The following is a 21,905-nucleotide window of genomic DNA, read 5'->3' as shown; positions in this document are numbered from 1 at the left end:
GTCTTGTGCATTGTAGGGTGTTTAGCAGAATCTCTGGCCTCTACCTACTAGATACCAATGGCACATACCCCTGTGATGACAACCAGAGCGAAATCAGTCACTGCCAAATGTCTCCTGTGGGGCCGTCTCAGCCCTGCTGGAGAATCACTGGTCTAGAGAGACCAAGCTGAGCTCCCTTTCCTGTCACTGCAGTGCCACATCTCAGTCTCACCCAGGTCATCCGCTTAGACTGTGAGTTCTTTGAGGATGGGGCTGTTCTGTGCCCCCAGCACTTAGCACATAGTTCTCTGCATATATCAGGTAGAAAAAGAATAAATGAATCAGTGGAGAAAGGGGAACTGGAGCAAGCAACCATGATATTCTCTGATTTTCTGCAGGCTTTCCTCTTCTGATCTGCATCATTTCGATATCATCTGCCATGGACAGTTATGGAACAAGTGACAAGTAAGTGAGGGGGTGTGCCTTCTGAGCATCCCTTGTTTCTGGCAGGAATTCCATGGGAAGCATCACCGTGAGGAGTCCTCATGGCCTCAGCTCTTCTGGGTGCAGGGGTGCTGTGCAAGGCTGGCCTCCCCAGGCCTGGCGGTGAGGAAGGCACAGGCCAGACAGAGTGGGCAACAGCCCTGCTGGGCTCTGGGCACACTGTCCAGCCTTGAAACTAGCAGCCAGCGAGTCAGGGTGCCTCCAGGAATGGTGAGGTGCTGGTAGGAGTTTCTGATTAGAATTTTCTCATCCATGTGGTCCTTGCAGACACAGTTCTGGTCACCCATTAAGCATACAGTTGTGACACTTTAGCCCCTTTTTGGGCGGTCAACAAGTGCACAGTACACAGTAAGTGCCCAATACCTCGCAGCTAAGTAAATCTAGGAAATTTCAAATACCGTGTGGTCTGATGTGCACCAGGAAGGCGAGCCAAGGTTCCCACTGCTTGAGTAGTAGGAGATGTGGCTTTATAACGTCCAGGATCTCATGCCACCATTTTGAAAGTACAGCTGAAGGGTCCACAGTTGAATCAGGAAGAGGATGGGCGGGTGCTGTGGGACCAGGGCAGGTGTTCAAGTTCCAGAAATATGGTTTCCTTTCCTTATAAGAAAAAAGGCTCTGGTTCAAATGTCTTTAGGAAGCTGCTGCCTGTTTCAGCCAAGCTCAGGTACCCCTCAGTGAAAACGTGAAAGGGAAACATCACTGAGAATGCTTAAGAAGAGAGAGGGAGTTAGACATGTTCACAGCTTCACCATGAGATCACATTTCAGCTGAATTGTGAAACTTAGAGAAGTCTAGCCTTATCTGCTGTAGTGCAACAATTTGCTGGAGATGAAGCATTTAAAGAAAGCATTGTCTGGGTGCATATTGAAACAAGAATGATTAAACAGACCATTGTTCTGGCCCATTCCTTTCAATCCTGGATGCTTTTAGAAGTTGAGGCACTAATTAAAAGAAGAATGTGCTTCTCAAACACAATTTGCTGGCATTTATTCTGTTTTATCCCATCTGGAGCCTGAGGATGCCGGGCCCACCCACAGTGCTTGTCTCAGTTCCAGGATTAGAATCTAATATAAGCCTCTCTCCCACTCGTGTGCCCCAGTGCCAGGCAGCACCAGCTGAGGTTCAGGAAGCTCGTTGGGTTTCTGAACAGAAGAGAGTATTGGAAGCTCCTCATTGACTAAAATTCTGCATGAAATGTTGGGAAGCACAGACTTTCTCTTTGCAGATTCATCACACTCTCCAGACAGCCTGGGTTTGAATTGCCCTTTGCAGAGGCACCGTTCAGACTGGCCATGCATTTTCCTTTTAAATGCTGCATCCTCAGATGAGAGATTTCTCCTCTCCATGCTCAGGGTGTCCAGACACAAACGAGCCTCTTACAGGTGCTGTCCCCTGTTGTTTCAGGGCATTTAGTGTCTCCTGGACCAGGAGGTCTCAGGGAAAAATGGGGGCAGAAAGGCAGTGGGCCCAAGAATGATCTTGGAAGTCACCTAACCTCTCTGGGCCTCAGATTCCTCGTCTGCAGGATGGGAATAACCACAGTGTCTACCTCGGGGTGCTATGAGGTTACGTGAGATGATGCAGCAGGAGGGGTTTTGATGTGATGTGGGGCAGACACGCTGCCCAGAGAACAGTCACTGAGTGAGTGGACTAAAGGCAGCCCTGCAGAGACATCCATGCCGTGTGCTGGTGAAAATGCGCCATGCACCTGGATGCCCTGGGAAACACTTAGCATCCTAGGAGTCAAGAAGATGAGATCTCCTGGGGAATCTTAGGCTCTTGAGAGTGCCATGGGCTCTGGAAAAGAGATGGAATTGTAATGAAGCTGGCTTTGTTGCCTGAGTCCCTGGGGGTCACATCTCAGAGGCCAGGAGGAATTTCACATCCTCACGCTGGACCCTACATCCAGGACATCAGAGCAATCACCACAATCCAGTGGGAACTTTTCTCTCAGTTGGGGGCACTGAGGGAGCATAACTGACCATCAGCTAATGGACGATGGAAACTGGCAGGCGCTGGGTCACATGCCAACTCACCAGCACTTGAATCCCTCATAGAAGGCATGTGTTAGGTCAGTATTTGAAACACTCTGGAAGAGAGCCAGTCCCTGGCAAAGGTTTATTTATTTTTCACAATGAAATTAAATCCTACTTCAGATTTTGGCTACAGGTTGCTGACCCAGTCTGCAAACCCAGAAAATCCTTCCCAAAATGAGAGACATGAGATCATCATGGATAAAATGTATTATGATTGTGCCCCAGGTGGACCCTGTAGCTGAAAAAGACACTGTCTTAGCAGCTGCCTCTGGAGGATGGTGCCCCGGCAGCCTGAGCAGGTGGGCCGAGGCTGGTGAGTAACAGCTCTGCTTCCCTCCACAGTTGCTGGCTGTCGCTGGGGAGTGGTGCCATCTGGGCCTTTGTAGCCCCTGCCCTGTTGGTCATTGTGGTACGTCCCCTGCCTGTATGGGCACAGAGCTGGGCTGGGAGGGGGCAGAAAGGGAGGGTGTGGGCAGGGAGGGTGGGTGGCTCTGTGGAGAGGGTACCGGCCTCCCTGAGGACACATCCTAAGAATGCAGCGTCATTCCTCATTACAGCTCCTCTTGGGGTAGTGACTCAGAGCCTCATGTCCCTAAGCAAGCTCAGGAAGATTCAGCATGCTTTTGAAGCAGGTCTGTCTAGGGCTCCCAGTGCTTTTCCAGCCAAAGCAGCAGGTGCAGATAGATGCAGGGTCCTGCGAGCAGTGCAGACACGCTGCCTCCTTTCCTTCCCGATTCTCTTCCATTATTTTTTCACATGCATGCTGTCTCCCTGCTCAGATTGCTGCAGGACTCCAAGGCTGCAGGAGGGAATGTTGGCAAAAGCCTCCTGGGAACTGCACATAACAGTTAGATAGATTCCCTTGGTCTCAAGTGACAGAAAACAACTCAAAGAGTTTAAACACAAATGGCAATTTGCAGGCTCGTACATCAGGAGCCTCTGCCACCGTGGCTGGGTCCTGGGTTCCAACGTGGCCATTCAGGTGTGGCTCTTCCCTCTCTCCTCTCGGCTCCACTTTGCTGTGAGTCAGCCCTGTTCTCTCGCAGGTTGTCCTAAGGCTGGCGAGATGTTCAGGCTCACACAGAATTCTGGTAACAACTGTTGTGGAAAATACCTTGTTGTTGCTGTTTTCTAACATCGCCCACAAAAGTCTTGGGGTTGGGTTCCATTGTTTTTGATGGGCTTGCTGGGGTCTCTGCCCATCCCAGCCCCTCACTGAGGCCAGAGGAGTGGAGTGCTCTGATTGTCTAGGCATGGGTCATAGCTTTAACCCTGGGGCTGGGGTGGGGGGCCAGTCCTCCCCGAAATTGTGTGGACCAAGTGTGGGAAAGCAGTTTCTCAGGTCAGAACACTGTTGGAGGAGAGCCGTGTGGGCTTGGCAGAAAGGCAGCAGGCATCTCGTGATGGTGAAGGATGGCTATAGGAGCCCTGGGCCAACAATCTGTGCCCCTTGTTGAAGCAATCTTAATTCCATTCCTGTCTAATACCACTGAGGGCTCAACCCCAGGGCCAGATCCGAATTGCAGGGAAGTGGTTGCAGCGCTGAAGGCTGCCCAGCAGCTGTAGTTTCCCGCAACCTCCAAGCCATCCCTGGACGTTATGCTCATTTTGGGTGTGGGCTCAAGTTCAACAGTGCCTAGAGATGGGAAATGCTAAGCCCCAAGAGGAGATGTAGTATTTTTGAGCTAATAGCAAGGTATTTCTGGTTAATTCCCTGTGGTTATTCAGGGAATGTTCCTAAAGTGTCCTTACACGTTGTTTCACTTAACAGAATAAAGGCCCAGATTTATAAAGCATCTTTGTTCTAAAGCTGTGAAGGTGTTTATTACAAAGTAATAATACCTCTTTTACTTGCCTATAAAATTGCTGCTTGAAGAGGTGGCACTGAGTGTCTTACAGAGGGACAAACTGAGGCACAGGGGATGGGGCCAGTGTGGCTGTTTCTAGGCACATGTGGACATCTGCAGGCATCAGGAGAGGAGGGACTGTGGAGTCAAAGCTTCTGTCCTTTGCATCAACAACGAGCTCTGAGCGCAGCTGGGTTTTCTTCCAATTAATTGTTTTCTGCTGTGGCGGGTGAAGCCTTGCGTGGTGCTGTCTTATTGAGCTTCTCAAGTCCAGGGGCTGCACCGCTGTCCCCAGGGCTGCAGGAGGATCGTCTGTAATTACTTTACTAACCCCGCCTTTTAGAGCATTAAGGAGGCTTTTGTAAGAGATCCATGTGCTCCCTTCCAACCACCTCTCTGGGGTCTGGCAGAATTATTCACTTCACCAACCAAAACATAGAAAAATTTCTGCAATAGAAACCAGTCACCTTCTATAATTCAATGGATGATCTTTTGGGAAGGAGATTCAAAGGCAAAAATAATGACAAAGGGTGAGAAGAGGAAATGACCGTATTTAGGTGTGATGTTCTTTGTTCTCTCTCTCTCTACTGAATAAACCCTGTGGAACTGCGGGGCCTGGGCAGAGTCGGCCCTTGCCACAGACACTTGCCCTGTAGGTGGGCTTCCCAGGCTGCTCGGCCTGGGTCCCTTTCTACTACCCATCCTGGCGTGGTGCCCTGTGTCTCCCAGGCTCACAGGAGCCCCTGCCATCATTCCTGAGGAGGCATCACCTCAAGATCTATACATCCCATGCCTCTTGTCAGTAGCCATCAGCCCTGGAGAGCAGAAGTTCTTAAACTTGTTATGTAACTGAATTACATGGGGAGCTTTAAAACTATTCCTGCCTGAGGTTTGGTTGTTTTGGTTTCTTTGGACCTGGGTTTCATGGCCTTTAAAATCTCCCACGTGATTCTAACGTTCAGCCAACTTGAAGTCCTCGATGCCCTCCTGGGATGCTGGTAGCAATGGGGAGGTTGGGAGGGAGGCACGAGCTGAAAGAGGGTTGAGGGCAGGCTTCAGTGATCCCACGGCCAAGTGCAGGGGTCAGCAACTGCAGCCGGCGTGGTCCAGCACCTGCTTTTGTAGATCAAGTTTTATTGGCACACAGCCACACACATTGATCCACAAACTGTCTGTGGCAGCTTTCAGGCTACAACAGTTGAGCTGAATAGTTGCAACAAAGACCATATGGCCTGCACAACTGAAAATATTTACAACCTCTGGTCTAGGGGGTGCCCTGGAGGGTCCTGCTGACCCCGTGCCCCTCCTACTTTGTCAGCCTTCCCGCTGGCTTGGTGCTGGGGGATGGGGGGTATTTTTGTGCCTTTCTCCTTTCCAGAGGATCATACGGTTTGTGCTGTGTTGAGTCACTTTCTCATGTACCCAGGAGTCCACTGTCTTATTTCCAAATGAAGAAAGCAAGTTTCGGGATAACAAGCATTGTGCGACCTCATTTGTGTAATATGTTAAAAGCTCTATGTGAGCATGTGCGTGGATAAGAGAACATCTGGAAGGATGCACTCCAAATAATGGTTCCCTAAAGAGGGGTTTGGGTGTATGCATTTAAAAACACCCGTATATTGCTTGCATAATTTTAAGTAAAACACTTTTAGAACGCTGTATGTTTGTGTTGGGACTTGTGGTTTCCCTGTGTCCTGGTGAGGTCCATCCTGAAAGGGCAGGAAATTGGGAGACAGTAAATGGTCACTCACTGCTAGGACTAGTGCTGAGGAGAAAAGGGCAGAACTGAGCCCCTCCCGGTAACAACTTGGCCCACCATCTCACTGTCAGACATACTCATGGCCCACCGCCCTGCACAGAAGGCTTTCCTCGTAATGAAGGGATACGGATTTTCATTCGCTGGGTGATTCCAATTATGCTAAATGCAGACGTGCCCATGGGACCAGCTGTTCCCTGGTGTCTTAGTCTACTAAAAGTGCCACAGACTGGGTGCTTAAAGAAAGAAAATTTATTTTCTCCCAGTTTTGGGAGCCAGAAGTCCAAGATTAAGGTAGGGTTAGTTTCTTCTGAGACCTCTCTCTGTATGTCCTCACAAGGTCTCCTCTGTGTGTGTCTGTGTCCTGATCTCCTCTTATAAGGAAACCAGTCATGTTGGATTAGGACCCACCCTAATGACCTCGTTTTAACTTAATTACCTCTTTAAAGACCTTTCTCCAAATACAGTCACATCTGAGGTATGGGGGTTAGGGCTTCAACATATGGATTTTGGGGGGACACAATGTAGCCCATAATACCTGATTTTACAGAAGCCACAAAGCCTGGACAACCATGCCCCCCCCCTCACCACCAGGGGCACCTTAGTCCCCAAAGTGGCTTGTTCTGGGCTGGCCCCAATGGGGAGGAGAGTGCCTCCAGGTCTGGGGAAGAGGAGGAGGATCTTTGACTTAAAATCCTCATCTACCTTGAGGAGAAGCCAGGGTGGCTGTGTGTCTGTGTAGAGACAGATACAGTTACAGGTATAAAATACAGACAGATACATAGATACAGGCCCACAGATACAGTTAGACACAGATACATTTACACATATGTTGATATAGATACATACACAGGTAGATGTGTAGATGTAGATACATAAAGATACATAAATACAGATACAGACATAGACACATACTATTATGTATACTGTATATAGTATACGTATAACCCCTTCATTGTGAAATAGTAGCATATATCCCAATGATTTTTCACAGATAGACACCCAGGTGGCCCTGAGCCATGTCAAGAAACATAACATGACCCTCCTTCCTCTGTCCACGGGAGGTCGCCACAACCTTGCCCTGTGTGGTAACCACTCCTGCTTTGCTTTACTTTTGCTTTACTGTCCAAGTGTATATCCCTACTTTATTTATTTATTTATTTTTGGTAAAGCAACCCGTGAATTGCTTCTTTGACATTTGTCATTAGTAGCTTGTCACTTATCTAGTGGGGAGATGCTTAGTTGATGAAATACCCACGATATTTCACATTGTGCAGGGACTCACCGATTTGCAGTAGAACGTGGACGCACCATCTAGCCGGGTATGGACGCGGATGAGTCAGATGGCGTGAGGAGGCCCAGCCTGCATCTAGTTTGTATTTTAGTGAAACACCAGATTTGTGTCAGTTGCAGCCGCTGTCTCCTGCTTAATTGTACCGATGCAGGATCGGAGGCCGTGGTGAGCTGCACCTCCTCTCAAGATGCCCCGGCAAATGGGATCATCCTGACGAGGTGGAGAAAATGTGCATGCCAGATGAAAGCAAACAGACCCAGGCTAGGGAAGAGAGAGGGAAAAAGAAATAAAACCCATCAAAGTCTTTGGGGAAAAAGGAATGATAATGAATTGTAACAGCTAATAATATGAGCAGCTTAACTGTTACTGAAACTCTTCATGTGGCTTATACACAGTGGCCAAGAAGTAACAAAGGACTTGAAAACTCCAAGTAATCTCTTGTATTTTCGTTTTTGTGAAACACTTGCTGTAAGTTGATCATCCTTTTAGTACCTTATCAGCAAAGTCTGTGATGTCAGTTTGCGTATCCGTCACCTTTACAGCTGAGTGTCGGAGCAGAATCCCATTTTATCACCTCCAGCAGCAAGGCAGGAGTAATCATGAAACCCTGAGCTCTCGTGGGGTGTTATTTGGGTGATTCCCTAGGCTCACTTGAGGTGTCGGCGCTTCTCTCCTGAGTCATGGGGCCTCCCTCTTCCAGGGCTCAGGCTTCGTGGTTTCCCTGAATCGCTGGAACACATCCAAAGGCAATTTTAAAACATTCACAGGAAATGAGTTTCATGTTATTTTCCTTTTAATTTGTAATTGTTTAAAAGAAAAATTAAGAAATTTGATTTTTGAATTGATGACACATGACTCAAAAATTTAAAGAAACAGCTTAAGTATATATGTATGTATGAAAAGTCTCTGCCCTCATCTGTTTCTCAATTACCTGGTAGCTATGCTCCCCCCAAATAGGCAACCCCTGATGCTAGTTTCTTGTGTATCCAAGGGGTTTTATGCAGATATAACTATATGTCTCCTCTGTTTGACCTCTGGCCTATTGGCTCAGGGTGAGCCTCCTCAGTCGTTCTCACACCCACAAAGTATTCCAGAGAGTGGACGTGCACAGGTGCCCCAAACCCCTGTCTGCCGGTGTAGATTCAGATGGTTTACAATCTTTGTTGTCATGAACAGCTGTATGAGGTATCTAGGATGTAAGTGCCTAAAGTGAAAGAGGCCAGAGATGCAGAACGGCAGAGTGAGGACCTAGGTCAATCCCCCTCCCAGAAAAAAGAAAAACAAGGAAACTACTGGAAGAATTGTTTTGAAAAATAACATTCTGAATTCTAGAAGTGAACCAAAGGTATACAAACTGAAAAGGATTTACTCAGGAAAAACTAGTGAGTCTTGGTAAGAACAGGACAGTCTGTGGCATTTTGGCTGGGGGCTACTCCCCTCTCCAGCCCTGCCTCTCATATACACCAGCAGTGGCAAGAAAGTGCTCCCCAGGGCAGATGGATGATGCCAGCCCATTGCGGGAATGCGGTGCATGCACTCAGGCTGCAGTGGCCCTCGGTCATCCCGCTTTGAAGTCCTGCTCCCTGCAGCCGTAGGACACATTAGCTGCCCTCAGTTTTGTCACAGTGCAAGTGGAATGGAGTGGAACTGTGTTTGAAAACCAGCAGCCTGCGGTCATGCTAGCCCCCTCTTCCTGACCTAGTTGCTGGTGGCTTTCTTGTAATCGTGACGTGGTCTGCCAGCGAGGAAGGCTAGAGGGCGTCCGTGGGAGTGAACACTCTCTTTGTGCAGACAGCGTGCCAGCAGCTCAACCCTTAACTTCTCTCCTCCTCCCTGACCTTGGGAGACTGCTGTGGTTGTCCTCGTTTTACAGATGGGAGCATAAGGGCAGACAGGGTGGGTGTGGCAGTCAGAAGCTGGGCTGGGAGAGAGCTGTGCTGCCCAGTGTTGAGACGGCCCATCAAGACAAGGAGCTGAACGGCAGGAACGGCTGAGCCTGTGTCCTGATTCTGCAGCAGTACGAGCCAGAGGCCACCCAGGAGAGGGGCTAGATGGGAGCATAAGGGCAGACAGGGTGGGTGTGGCAGTCAGAAGCTGGGCTGGGAGAGAGCTGTGCTGCCCAGTGTTGAGACGGCCCATCAAGACAAGGAGCCGAACGGCAGGAACGGCTGAGCCTGTGTCCTGATTCTGCAGCAGTACGAGCCAGAGGCCGCCCAGGAGAGGGGCCCAGGAGAGGGGCTGGCTCCACAGCGCTCCGTTTCCTCCATGGAGCAGCACTGGGAGGGCAGATGCCTCCGCACAGACAGGATGGTTGGTCTCCCTGCTGAGAGGGCCCTGCGCAAAAGCCTCATGGACGGGCCTGGCTGCAGGAGGAGGAAGAGGGGGAAAGGCCAGGAGTGAAAAAGTACTGGGTACTGAGTCAGAGTGGAAGAGGGTCTTCAAGGCTCCCACGATAAAGTGGTCTGAGCAGGGAGCTTCAGAAAGGCCCTGATGCGGGCGCCTGGGCTGGCGGTGCAGGTGTGTGTGCGCAAGTGGCTGGTGGGGCTGAGTTTCCACTGCAGCTCCCCTCAGGGACCACCAGCCTCCGGCCATGTGCCACGGCTGGGCTGGGCAGCAGTGTCCTCCAGGAGGCCTGCCAGGTGAAGCTTTTGTCACAGACTGAGAGTCCACACAAAAGATGGGCTTGGGGCTGGACTCTTCACTGACTCTGTAGATGACTTCACAATTTATCAACAAGAGAGAGGGCCCTGACCATAGTACAGCCCCTGCAAGACAGCTGTGGATGCTGTAGCAGGAGGAAATTGTTGGGGGAGGGCTCCCATTTTCTCTTGCTGTATCCTGCCCCGCCCCCTCCTATTCAGGACCCCAGAGAGCTGCCCAGGTGAGGGGAGGGTGTGCTGGAGCCTCTGCCGGAAACCCTCTCAGTGCCCTGCAGCCCACAGGTCGCAAGGAGGGTGAGCTGAGCAGGAGAGGGAGGCCCCTCTGCATGGCTTCTGTGGGCCCCTCGGCCATAGGCCTGGGGTGGGGGGCAGGAAACAAGCCAGGCACTGTGCTGGGGGCTCAATAAATGTGATTTCTCATCTTTCGACAATCAGTTTGCACTGTGGGCATTATTATCTCATCAAATGGGGAACTGAGGTTAAGAGGACTTGGGTGCATTGCCTGGGGTCTCATAGTCAGCGAATGCTGAGATGAGGCTTGAGCCCAGGCACATCTGGTCCTGAAGTTTATGCCCTTTTCCTCTTGCTGTGGTGCATCCTGGGACTAAAACTTGTCTCTGCCCTTTCCCAGTAGCAAGTGAGCTCTCAGAGGCAAGCTCGCGTGCTGCTCGTGTTGGTAAATGCCCAGGGACTTAGGTTAGATTTGTCCCTGAGACATCACCCGTTTGCTTAGGAGCCCTGGCCAGGCAATGGGTGGCTTGTGGGTGGGGCAGCTGCAGGTACAGCCCCAGCCCCCTCACCGTCTCTCCTGTTGCTTGTCCTCATACAGGTCAACATCGGCATCCTCATTGCAGTGACCAGGGTCATTTCTCAGATCAGCGCTGACAACTATAAGATACACGGGGACCCCAGTGCCTTCAAGTAAGTTGGCCTCAGGCTGTCAGTGGTGCCATTGCCCTGCCCACAGGGAGTTGCAGGAGGGACAACCGCTCTTACCTCCAGTGACTTGCTCAGTGTCCTTACGATCTCACAGGAGCAGCACTGGTTTCACGTAATTGCTCAGCTCCTTGTTCACTCCTGTGACCCAGGAGGAGGCCCTTACCCACCCTCGGGGCCCTGACATGTAAACAAGTGGGGTCTACTTGTTGTTCTCCTGGGGCTGCTTCACCTCAGGTGAGAGGTAACGCAGGTGGGACAGAAGGGAAGATTCTAGAGCTGGACTGCCTGCGCCAGTCCTGCCTCTGCCCTGATGTCTGCTAGGACCTTGTGGGTTATCCATCCCCTCTGCCTTGCTTTCCAACAGAATGGGGCTGACAATAGGCCTTGCCTCACGGCGTCATGTGAAGGAAGAGCCTAAAGAGAGCAGAGCTTCCTGGTGTGCACTGGGGGCTGGCCCATCTGGAGGAGGAACAGGGGTCTCTGGCAGGGACTCCAGCCACAAAACTTGCTGCCGTCTGGGGTTTCCTGATCCATATCTGTTATGGCCCTGCCAATTGCAGGTGGCAGGAAACCCAACACAAACTGCTTAAGCACAGGGGAATTTATTGATACAGGTAACCGTGAAGTCCTGAGGTTAGATGCTTTGATTTTACAGTCTTTATCTGGCAACATTATCACCAGGACCTAGTTCCCCCCATGGCATCTTTTGTCCTCTGTGGGCGTCATGCTGAAATTGACTCTGCCTCCTGGTGGCAGGGATGGCAGCAGCAGGAGGGTTCAGTCCATGGGGAAGAGTCCCTTCCCACCTGTGCAGACAGAGCAGGCCTGGATGAGGACTCTGACCCAGGCCAGGCCCTGTGCCCCTCCCTGAGCCAGTCACAGGAGAATGGGATTCACCCATCAACTGGACCCAAGTCTCACTGTCCACTCTGACTCTGGGGTGCATCCAGCACCCCCAAACCACAGGCCCTGAAAGTTGGGGAGGTGCTTCCTCACAGGGAATTTGGGGGCTTTTGTAAAGAACAGGGCAAGGAAACTGGGCAGCTGACATTCTGCAAGTTATTCTAGCTGCAGTATGTCTTTTCTGATCTGAAAAGAAAAACAGTAAATATGCCAGCAGCAAAATCGATGAGATAATTATTCTGTAATGAATTCCAAACACTGTAAATTAAGCTGACCAGTGGCTACAGGCCTCTTGGGCTTTTTTTCAGCCCCTGGAAACGTTTGAGGGCAGTGCCCCAAATGAGAGAAGATGCTCCTGGGGTCAGGATTCTTTCCTCTCCCATCGTTGAGAAAGTGCTTCTCTGTGAGGTGGGCCTGTCCTGGCCCTGCCACAGCCCGGCCGGGAGGAGCCTGCATTCCTCCCACCAGCCCTCAGCTCCCAAGGCCCTCACCTTGGCGTCCAAGGCTGGCCAGTCTGTCCCCAGCCCTCACCTCCAGCAAAAGCTCTCACCTCCCCATCTGAGTCCGGCGCCCATGAAACCACTACCTTCACCATCCCCAGAACATTCCTGTGTGCTTGCCCCCTACCCAGGTGCCCATGGCCCCCCAGTTCTGCCTGCTGCCCCTCTCCCCTTACCCATCAAAGCCCACCCAGGAGGCAGCCTTCCTCATCCTGCCTCATTTTCTCTCCATGGAAAGGTGACCCATGTGACAGGCTGGCGCCATGTCTGCGGCTCTTGTAGAGTCGAGGCAAGAAACGTGCACTGGGAGCACATAGCCCGTCTCTGCAGAACCATGGCCCACCCATTGCCACCATGCCCTCCCAGCCCAGTGGAGGCCAGTGGCTTGCTCTCTGTAATGTAACCCAGCACATATATGACCCGCTGGCTTTAGGTCCTCTTCTTTAAGTGGCCAGGTGGGACGCTGGGGGGCACTCCCACTCTCTTCTCAGTGACAGTTGTATAGCCCTCTCCTAGCAGAGCCAGGGCTGGGGGATCCGGGCAGGCTGAGAGCAGCCACGGTGTCCTTAGAAAACTTCTCTGGTTCCTCCTTATCCCTTCTCTTTTCATTCCAATCTAGTGGTTCTTTGTGCCGAGCAGTGAAAACAAGATGAGATGTTTTCTTAGGGGCCTTTTATAGGTGCAGCTTTCACTTTTTTAAAAAAAAGTCTCTGTTCGCTGATCATGATTCCAGAGCTTGCCAGAAAGAAGCAGAGAACATTTAGTTTTTACAAGTGGGATGCGGGATCCTGGGTTGGAGGAATGAGGGTGAGGATCCCATGGAAGCCCACCCATGAGCAGGTGGGTGAGGGGGTGGAGACTCACCTAGGGCCTGAGCCCCACATGTCAGGGTCGAACTTGGGGAGGGAGCACAAGGGGGCAGAGGCCTCGAGGAGTGAAGGGGTCTGACCTGTGCAGGGCCTCCTTCCCAGCCAGGACCCCTCTCCTCTGTGTTTGACAAGGGGACCCTGACCGCTCTGGCTGCATTAACAAGAATCTTCAGAGAGCTTCAACTAGATGTGTTTTCTCAAGATCTCCTTTTATAGTTCCATTTTTAGGGAAAAAACAAACCATCACTTTAAAAGTAGCACATTTGGTACCTATTTCTCAGTGACTATTCCTTTCAAATATGTTTTTTTCAGGATCTAAAGATGGTAGCTAAATAATGCATGATATTTTTGTTTCCCAGAGACAGGTGTTTTATTTTTATCATATTAGTGTTATGAGAACATGCCGGCTGCAGTTTCCCTGAGATCTGAAGCATTGGAACAGTCCTTGGTTTTCCAGGGAATTGTTGCCAGGAGCTGTCAGTGCCGGGATCTCGGGCTTCTGGCAGGAAGCTCGTTGTGGCGTTCACATGCCCTGGGAGCTGTGGGGCCCCATGCACAGCACTCTTGCACATTCATCCATGTGCTCCTCTTCTGTGCATCCACTCGGTGATCACGTCCTGAGGGCCTCTGAGTCCCACCCTGCGCTGCACTTTGGGGTTGCAGAGATGAGAAGACAAAGCCCCAGCCTCTAGGGAACTTGTAGTCTAGTGAGGGAGACAGGCTCCCAGTCTCTTTGCTGAGCAATGAGGGGTAAACTGAGGCATGTGGCAGTTGCCAAGATGGGCAGCAAGGCCCCCATTAGTCCCTAGACTTTTGTCTAGAGCTTAAATGCAAAAGGACTTGCTGTGGAAAGCCCAGCTGTTTCAGAAGTCAGGATAGAGTGGACTTTAGTTAGTGTACCGTGATTTGCCCAACATCTTAGAAACAGCTTTGAGTCCAACAGTCTGGGCATTGGCTCGTTCATTTATCCAGCATTCCCCGAGAGCCTGCTGTGCCAGCTCTGGGCTCTGTGGACACCGTGGGACCCAGACCTTGTTCTCATGGGACTTACATCCTAAGGGTGCTGATGTCCTGAGGCCAGATGTATCTCCCTACCCCACTGGGCTCCTTGGCTCTGCTCTCCTCTGGGGACACCTGGGGTCAGCACTTCCACCTAGGTGGTCAGGCGTGCTGACTTCTGGCACCCAGGGCCAGCTACAGCAGAGTGGAGACAGCACTGTCGACTCGGTCCAGAGGCTGGGACCCCATCTCCTATGTACAGGTGGTCAGTGCCAGTGCCTCAGCCTCTGCAGTCTCCAGGACCCTTCACTTCCTGGGGAGGGGAATCCCCTGAAGGGCAGCTCTATGGCCCCACAGGGATGGCTCTCCACCTCTCTGCCTGTAAGTAGTAGAAAACCCTGTCCTGGGAGATGGACACAGAATTGCAAGCAAAGCCAAAGGACCCAGTCTTGGAAAAGCCATGGACTAGGACAGCTGGAGAGCCTAAGAGGAAGGAAGCAGCAGGTGGCCTTGTCAGGCACTGACAGAAGGAGGAGCCTGGTGGTCTTTAGTCCTGGGACCCTGGCAGGAGAGTAGGTCCAGAGGCTCACTGTGATTGACCAGTGTGAGTCACATGTACCTTTGCAGGTACAGGGACAGTGGGCAACCTGATTGGACATCCTGTGAGATTGCAGCCAATGAGGAAAGAGCACCCCACTATCACCACCAACAGCCCAGGATACTATTGAGCCGAGGAAGGGGATGGTGCCAGGCAGGGAAGGCACAGAGGTCTTGTCCCCGCAGGAGGGCAGAAGTCTGAGAGAGCTGAAAGCTGCCCAAGGAGGCTCACTCCTGCCTCATGGGGTGAGCAGAGTCAGAGTGGGCACTAGCCTGGTCTGTAGTGGGAACATCTGTATACGCTCTTGCATACCCTCTGGCTCTGCCCTCCATGACACCTTGCATCGCCTTGACCATTACTGGGGGCTGCGGGGCCTCAGTTCCTTTATCTGTAAGATGAGATGAATACGTACCCTGCCTCACCATGTCAGGAGGGCCTGTGGGTCTCGAAAGAGGTAAAATGCATGCTGGTGGATACTGCTTGGTAGCAGAGGGGGCTGTCAGTCAGCAGTGCAGTTCAGCAACAGCAAGCCTCAGTATGTCTGGGGCCGTGAAGATGACCAGTTGGTCCCTGCCCCCTGAGAGCTTCTATCAGTGTCACAGTGCTTGTGTACACAGGATTCAGGCTGGTCAGCAGGGGGACACAGTGACTGCAGTCCAGTGAGGCCTGAAGAAATATCACTGGCCATAACTTTTTACTACAGATGTGCATTTTCATGGACTATGTCAAGAAGCCTTGGTCCCAGAGCCTTCCCACTCCCTTCCAGATATCTCCTAGCTCCCAAAAGTTCTGAGTTATGGATGCTGAACGGATCTCTTTGCTGCTTCAGTCTCCCCAAATCATGACCTCCTACCTGGTTCCTCCTCCCGATAGGCCCCTCCCCGCAGTCCTGGGAAACCCTCAGGGTGATGCTCTGTGCCACATGAGCCTGCGTGCCTTCCCAGAGCTCCCTCCTGCCCACCAGCTATGAAGGGACAGAGATGGAGATGGTTCCTACTTAACAGGTGAAATCCCTGAGGCTCTCACCAGATAAATGCCTACCTGAGGTTGCCTGCAGGGGCTGCGTCTGCACCCATGCTGAAGCCTGGCACCTACAGGGCAGCCTTCACAGCCACACCTGCCTGCCCACTGCCCGGATGACCCTCCCTGTTTCCCTTTCAGGCTGACAGCAAAAGCTGTGGCAGTGCTGCTGCCCATCCTGGGCACCTCGTGGGTCTTCGGTGTGCTTGCTGTCAATGACAGGGCCGTGGTCTTCCAGTACATGTTTGCCATCCTTAACTCCTTGCAGGTGAGACCCCACTGCAATTGCCAGGTAGGCGAGCAGGCTGTCAGCTTTTATGAGTGGATATGCGGGGAGCAGATTGCCACAGAGGCAGGAGGCAGGTTCTGTCCTTTTAGAGAGGACATGTGCCTCATGAGCCCACAGCGTGGGGAGTCCCCAGGGCCTGAGGACAGAGGCGTCCATGGAGCACACATCAGGGGCTCTGAGAAAATGGCCTGCAGGATCATGTCCCCATTCACGGCAGTGCTGCCTTGCATTCCCGGCCGGTATCTATGGGAGGCACAGCCAGGCCTGAAAGGGAAGAGGGTCAGTCTGCGGGCAGCTCCTGAAAGGAACCAGGTGTGGAGAGGTGCTGATGAGAGGGGGGATGCCAGGTTCTGTCCTCTGTGTCAAGGGATTGGGGGGGGTCACCACTCTGGAAGCCAGAGACTTGGGATGCTCAGAGTTCCGGGCCCCCACAGGAAGGGTAGCAGTGGGTTTCTGTCCCTCTCCACGGTCCACACAGCCAAGGCTGAGGCACAACCACCCAGCCCTGACCATGCTGTCCTTGCTGCGTTGGTGTCCACAGAGCCAGTGACTGTGTCTTGATTGTAATAAGCTTCCATGCAGTCTTCCTCTGGTTGTCTACAGTGGAATGTGAGAGGTCGTCCCAGCTGAAGCCCCGACACTCTTGGTCTCCATTATTCCTCTCTGTGCATCCTCGCCGGTATCCTCCATAAAATGGGGCAACAGCAGGGCCCGCTTAACGGGGCTGCCTTTAGCACTAAATGCGATGACTCGTGTGGAGTGTTTGCCTGGTGCCTGGCACAGGTAGCTCCCTGTGTCTCTCAGTGTTTGGTGACATCCTCATTCCTGTGCTTGTTATCATTGTTATCATCATCCCCGGTCTGCAGATGAGAAAACCAAGGCTTAGTTACAGTTAACGTCCACCCCCAGAATGTTTGCTTCTCCCCTAAATCGAGCTCGTCTGGAATTCACTTGTCTTTGTACCTTTGCCCAGGCAGTACCACCACCTCTGAGCTCTGGTCATAGCGGCCACCTGAATCCCGGTTAGAGTATAGCAGGTTTCCATAGTGTAGTGGTTATCATGTTCACCTCACAGGTTAGATTACAGGGTGGCATCCAGGACACCCCTCCATCCTCATGGACTCCAGACACAGGATTCAGCATCACAGTAAGCCCCCCACCAGTGAGCCATGCCAACGCCACTCTCAGAGCCCCCGTGTGGAAAGAACCTTCAGAAATGTTTGTAACAAAATGCAAGTGGTTCTGATTCCGTGTTTTCCTCTCTTCCTTCCCAGGGACTTTTCATCTTCCTCTTTCATTGTCTCCTGAATTCAGAGGTACGTCTGCTCCACTTCCTGAGAGTACGAAGCCGGTTTTTCATTTTGGAAAGGGCACAGAGCAGGAACAGTGCTGCCCTGTCAGGCCATTTTCTCGGAACGCAACCCCAAATAAGCCTTGCTATTGCTAACAAGTGTGGGCAGTGGGCTTGCCTTCCAGCACCCCTTTCTCTCCCATCCTGGTTGCTGGTGCCACACAAGCATCCTCTGTCACTGACGTCACAGCAGGCACTGCTGGCTGTGTAGAGGACAAGAGTAGGTGGAGACTGTGGGGAGAGAGCTGAGCTGCAGAATCAAGGCTTCACTTGGTGTCTGGCATATTAGGGAGGGGAACATGTAGGTGTGTTTCCAATAGCACTCCACCAGGGCATTGGGGAAGCTGGCCTGGAGTGTAAAGAGAGGACTTCTGTGACTTTCTCCCAGCATGGCGGAGAGAGCTGAGCTGCAGAATCAAGGCTTCACTTGGTGTCTGGCATATTAGGGAGGGGAACGTGTAGGTGTGTTTCCAATAGCACTCCCCCAGGGCATTGGGGAAGCTGGCCTGGAGTGTAAAGAGAGGACTTCTGTGACTTTCTCCCAGCATGGTGCTGATAGCACCACGAGTCCAGGGTTTGATCACTGTAGGGGCCAACCGCCAAAACAAACACACAAAACTAAATAGAGATGTTTAGCCCTCTTGGCCACAATAATAGAGGGCACTGGGGCAGCTGGAGTGGGCTCGTCTTCTCAGTACAGTATGGGGCATGGCACCTGCTGTGCACGTGGCTGTGGGAGGGCGAGCTGCTCTGGACATGGCCCTGCCCCCTCAGGAGCCTCAGCCCTGTGAGAGAACCTGTACCCTTTAATTGGGGTCCTGGCACTCTGTCCCTTGGCCTTCAAGCCCCTGCCAGACTGCAGTCATAGGGAACTGCCACTGAGATGGGGACTGGGCCCAGGCAGAAGCCCCACCCCTGCCTGTGTCTCTCCAGTGGAGGTCTTCCACCTGCAAGGCCAGCCGGGGGGTGGCAGGGTGGGCAGGGCAGGGTGAGTCACTGAGGAAGACAGCGCCCAGTGGAGGGAGGGTCACATGATTGCAAAGACCAGGGGTCTGCCTGAGCAAGGCCTCAAACTGATTCATATGGTAGGGAGGGTATGCGGCCTCAGAACCATGCATGTCCCTCCCACCCCCACCACCACCATGTATGATTTATTTACTTCTCTCTGTTGTCTCTGTTGACCATCATCACAGTTTGTCCCCTGAGAAATTCACTGTGAGGAAGCCAGCAGAGACCAGGCCAGATCCAGCTTGGTCTCCCCATGCCAGGCCCCTTACAGTGGTTGGAACAGTCTGTGTCTGCCAAATGAGTCAACATGCATGGCTCGGCTTTGGAGCCACAGCTCTAAGTCTAATGTTCACCAATCCTGTCCTCTACCTATGTTCAGTGTCCTGGGGCCTCACATTAGTACAGATTCCTAGAAGCTGTTTAGATTGATCTCTGATTGTTGCTGTTTCAACTTCTGAAATTGCTTCTAAAGAAGCCTTCCTGCTGTTTTCAAAGGTAAGAGCTGCCTTCAAGCACAAAACCAAGGTCTGGTCCCTCACGAGCAGCTCTACCCGCAACGTCAACGTGAAGCCCTTCCACTCAGACATCGTGAGTGCAGCATGGGTCTCGTCTTGGGTCCCCTCTTTCTGCTGTGTGCCTTGCATCCTCAGCCCTCACGGACCCCAGGGCTCTTGGCCTTGTGGTTGCTACCTAGCAGCCAGTTCTCATCAGCAGCCTGGCCATGGAGCTGCTGTCTGGCTACACTGAGCTGCATGCAGCCCCTGCCACAAAGGACACATGGCACTGCAGGCTCGGTCTCTCTCAATCCGGAGCCTCCAGCCCATCCTATCCTTGCCCAGGCTCACCCTCAGCAGGGTTATGTCATGCAGGCAGCTGCCAGGTCACGGTGCTAGAGGGTCTGTGGGCGCTGCTTGCTCTTTTCCCTCCCTTTCATAACTGATAGAGGCCACGGGCCCTCTGCAGCATCCTGTGTCCTGAGGAAGTCACCACGTCCCTCTCTCCTGCACCATTTCCAAGGGTCCATACTTCTTGTGTTGACTTAGGGTGATGGAAGCATTTGGAGATCAGTTTACCAAGAGGCAAACACTGGACACACTGACCTCTCTGGCCTCCAGACCCCAGACAGGCCCCCCAGCAGCCTGGGCCAGACGCTGGTACACATTCTCATTGTACCGCCACCTCCTGCCTGTCACATAGGTCCTGGCTCAGGTGTCCCCTCTTCAGGAAGCCCTTCCTGGACAGCACTAAACAAAGGTGCCCCCACCCTACTGTCATACTCCTGCCACTGCCGGCAATTGTTCATACATTGCTGGTGGCTGTTGTCACCTCCCCTGTTGGAATGTGCTCCCCGTGGGAGCATGGATCTGGTTGGCTGTAACCCTGTGGTCTGCAACAGCAGCCAGCACATGGGATGCTCAGTGAATCAAGAATGGGTGAATGCGTGAATGAACGGATGGGCAGATGAGTGGGTGGATGCACACCACAACCTGGAAATGGTGGGACAGGGACATCTGCAGAGATCTCCTGCCCAGACCAGCTAGTGTTCAGCATGCTGGTGTCCTGTGGGCAGCGGGCCCTGTCAGGGAGGGTCCTCATGCAACTCTCTGGCCCAGAGCTTTTAGCACTCATATGGGGTTTGTTTTTCTCTTGGAGCAGAGTCCTCACTCTTCACTCCTTTGTGTTTTGCAGATGAACGGGACCCGGCTAGGCACAGCTTCCACCAGGCTCAGCCCTTGGGACAGGAGCAGCCATTCTGCCCATCGCGTGGATCTGTCTGCTGTGTGAGCAGAGAGGCGCCACCAAAGCTGGCCTGCTGCTCAGAACACACCCCTCCCCACACAGAATACAACAAACACCTTGCCTTTGCCCCAGGACACTCTCCTTGCTGCTGTCTGGACAAGGGGTCACAGAGCCCGAGACACCATTCTCACCTGTGACTTTGTGTGACAAAACTCCCTGCTCAGCCCTGGTGGCCTGACACGGGACGGCATGGTCAGCGATGGTGTGAGCCCCCTGCCGCAGGTCCATCTGTGAGCTGAGTATCTGTCCTCTGGGGCCACCCCGGAACACACAGTGTGGCCCAGCTGTGTTGCTGCACATGAGACCCCCCTCATCACTGCAAGTGCACAGAGCACAGGACCAGGCAAGGCTGTGAGCACATGGGCACAGGGCCCCCAGCTCCCAAAGGGGAAGTTTAGCCTCTGTGCCTCTATGGGGACTTAGGACCAAAGAAGCAGGGGTACTATTAGGGAGGTAAAGGCTCCATGCACCCCCACAGGGTCAGGTGGAGGCAGCTGGGGGTGCCTGGGGAAAGAGTATTAGGGATATTTCCAATCTGCTGAATTCACCCAGCAAGTAGCTCCCCAAAGCCAGCACCAACTGAAGTACACATTTTTCTGTAGGGTGATGCCAACATGGGTCAACCTCACATTCAGTCCATAACCCATGCCAAAGACTTTGGGCTGGAGTCACTGGCTGTTCTGGTGGTGTGATCACTCTGGCCCTAACCGTGGGCTAGATGCTTCCACCCATGTGAAGAGCCAGGTGGGGCCACAGCTGGCAGCCTGGGCTTTAAGGTTCCTTGGTGGTACCACTGCTTGAAGAGCTACTCAGCCTGTTCCTTGGGGATTTTGACTCTTTGGACCCAAGTTACCCCCCTTTCCTAGCACATGGGCCTTCCTTGTTGATCACAGTGGCCCAGTGGAGCCAACTGCTGCCCTGCTACCCTGTCTCCCTGCATCTAGATCTCTGTTTCCCAAGGCATACCTTCCCTGGCCAGTTTCCTTCTCATTGTTTGCAAGTTTCCTCCCTGTATAACGAGCAGACTGCAGTGGTGGGAAGCATGCGTGCTGCTTTGTGTTGCTGCAAACACAGACCACCCACAGTGAGGCTCCTGCTCCCCACATGGCACACCCATGCTGAGTCCTGACTGACCTGGTGAGGGAGGGGTGACGACAGCTGTGTCTTCTGTCTCGATGTTAATTTATGGACAAGACCCTGTGGAACACTAGGGTTTGGGATCATAGATGTGAACCAAAACACCACTGACATATTTGGAAGCAGGCTGTGAAGACCAAACTGTGATGATCGCACTGATGGTGTTTGTGAACTGTGTGCATGAGACATTCAAACCTGTTTTTGATACTGGAAAATCTTCCTTTAAAACTGTGACCATGATATCATTTAGCCCCTCCCCCCCTGCCCCACGTCTGCTTCATTTCAGAGGAAGTTTTTACAAAGTGCTATGGACCTTTTCCATCCCTACCTGGTGGCTTCTTAATGTAACTTGCCCTGATCCCGAGTGTAGCGGTTCATCCACAGACATCTCCACTGTGGGGGTGGGTGTGGAC

General features: G+C 52.4%; 1 protein-coding gene across 1 annotated transcript in view; it reads left to right on the top strand.

Annotated features, from left to right (window-relative positions):
* The window catches only part of LOC103608105 (probable G-protein coupled receptor 133), a gene marked incomplete at its 5' end in the record, with an annotated part of 135,304 nt that extends 114,104 nt beyond the window's left edge, over positions 1–21,200 (top strand). The window contains 7 exons of the mRNA XM_008592547.1: positions 378–444; positions 2,865–2,931; positions 10,909–11,000; positions 16,049–16,175; positions 17,471–17,512; positions 19,051–19,143; positions 20,245–21,200. Coding sequence (XP_008590769.1) covers positions 378–444; positions 2,865–2,931; positions 10,909–11,000; positions 16,049–16,175; positions 17,471–17,512; positions 19,051–19,143; positions 20,245–20,340 — 584 coding nt within the window. The remainder of the gene's footprint in view (positions 1–377; positions 445–2,864; positions 2,932–10,908; positions 11,001–16,048; positions 16,176–17,470; positions 17,513–19,050; positions 19,144–20,244) is intronic.
* Positions 21,201–21,905: the final 705 nt, after the last annotated feature.

Source organism: Galeopterus variegatus, unplaced genomic scaffold, assembly GCF_000696425.1.
Source record: "Galeopterus variegatus unplaced genomic scaffold, G_variegatus-3.0.2 Scaffold8017, whole genome shotgun sequence".
NCBI classification, from domain to species: Eukaryota; Metazoa; Chordata; class Mammalia; order Dermoptera; family Cynocephalidae; genus Galeopterus; species Galeopterus variegatus.
Note: the sequence above shows the minus strand (reverse complement) of the source record. Positions and strands in the feature narration are given on the sequence as shown.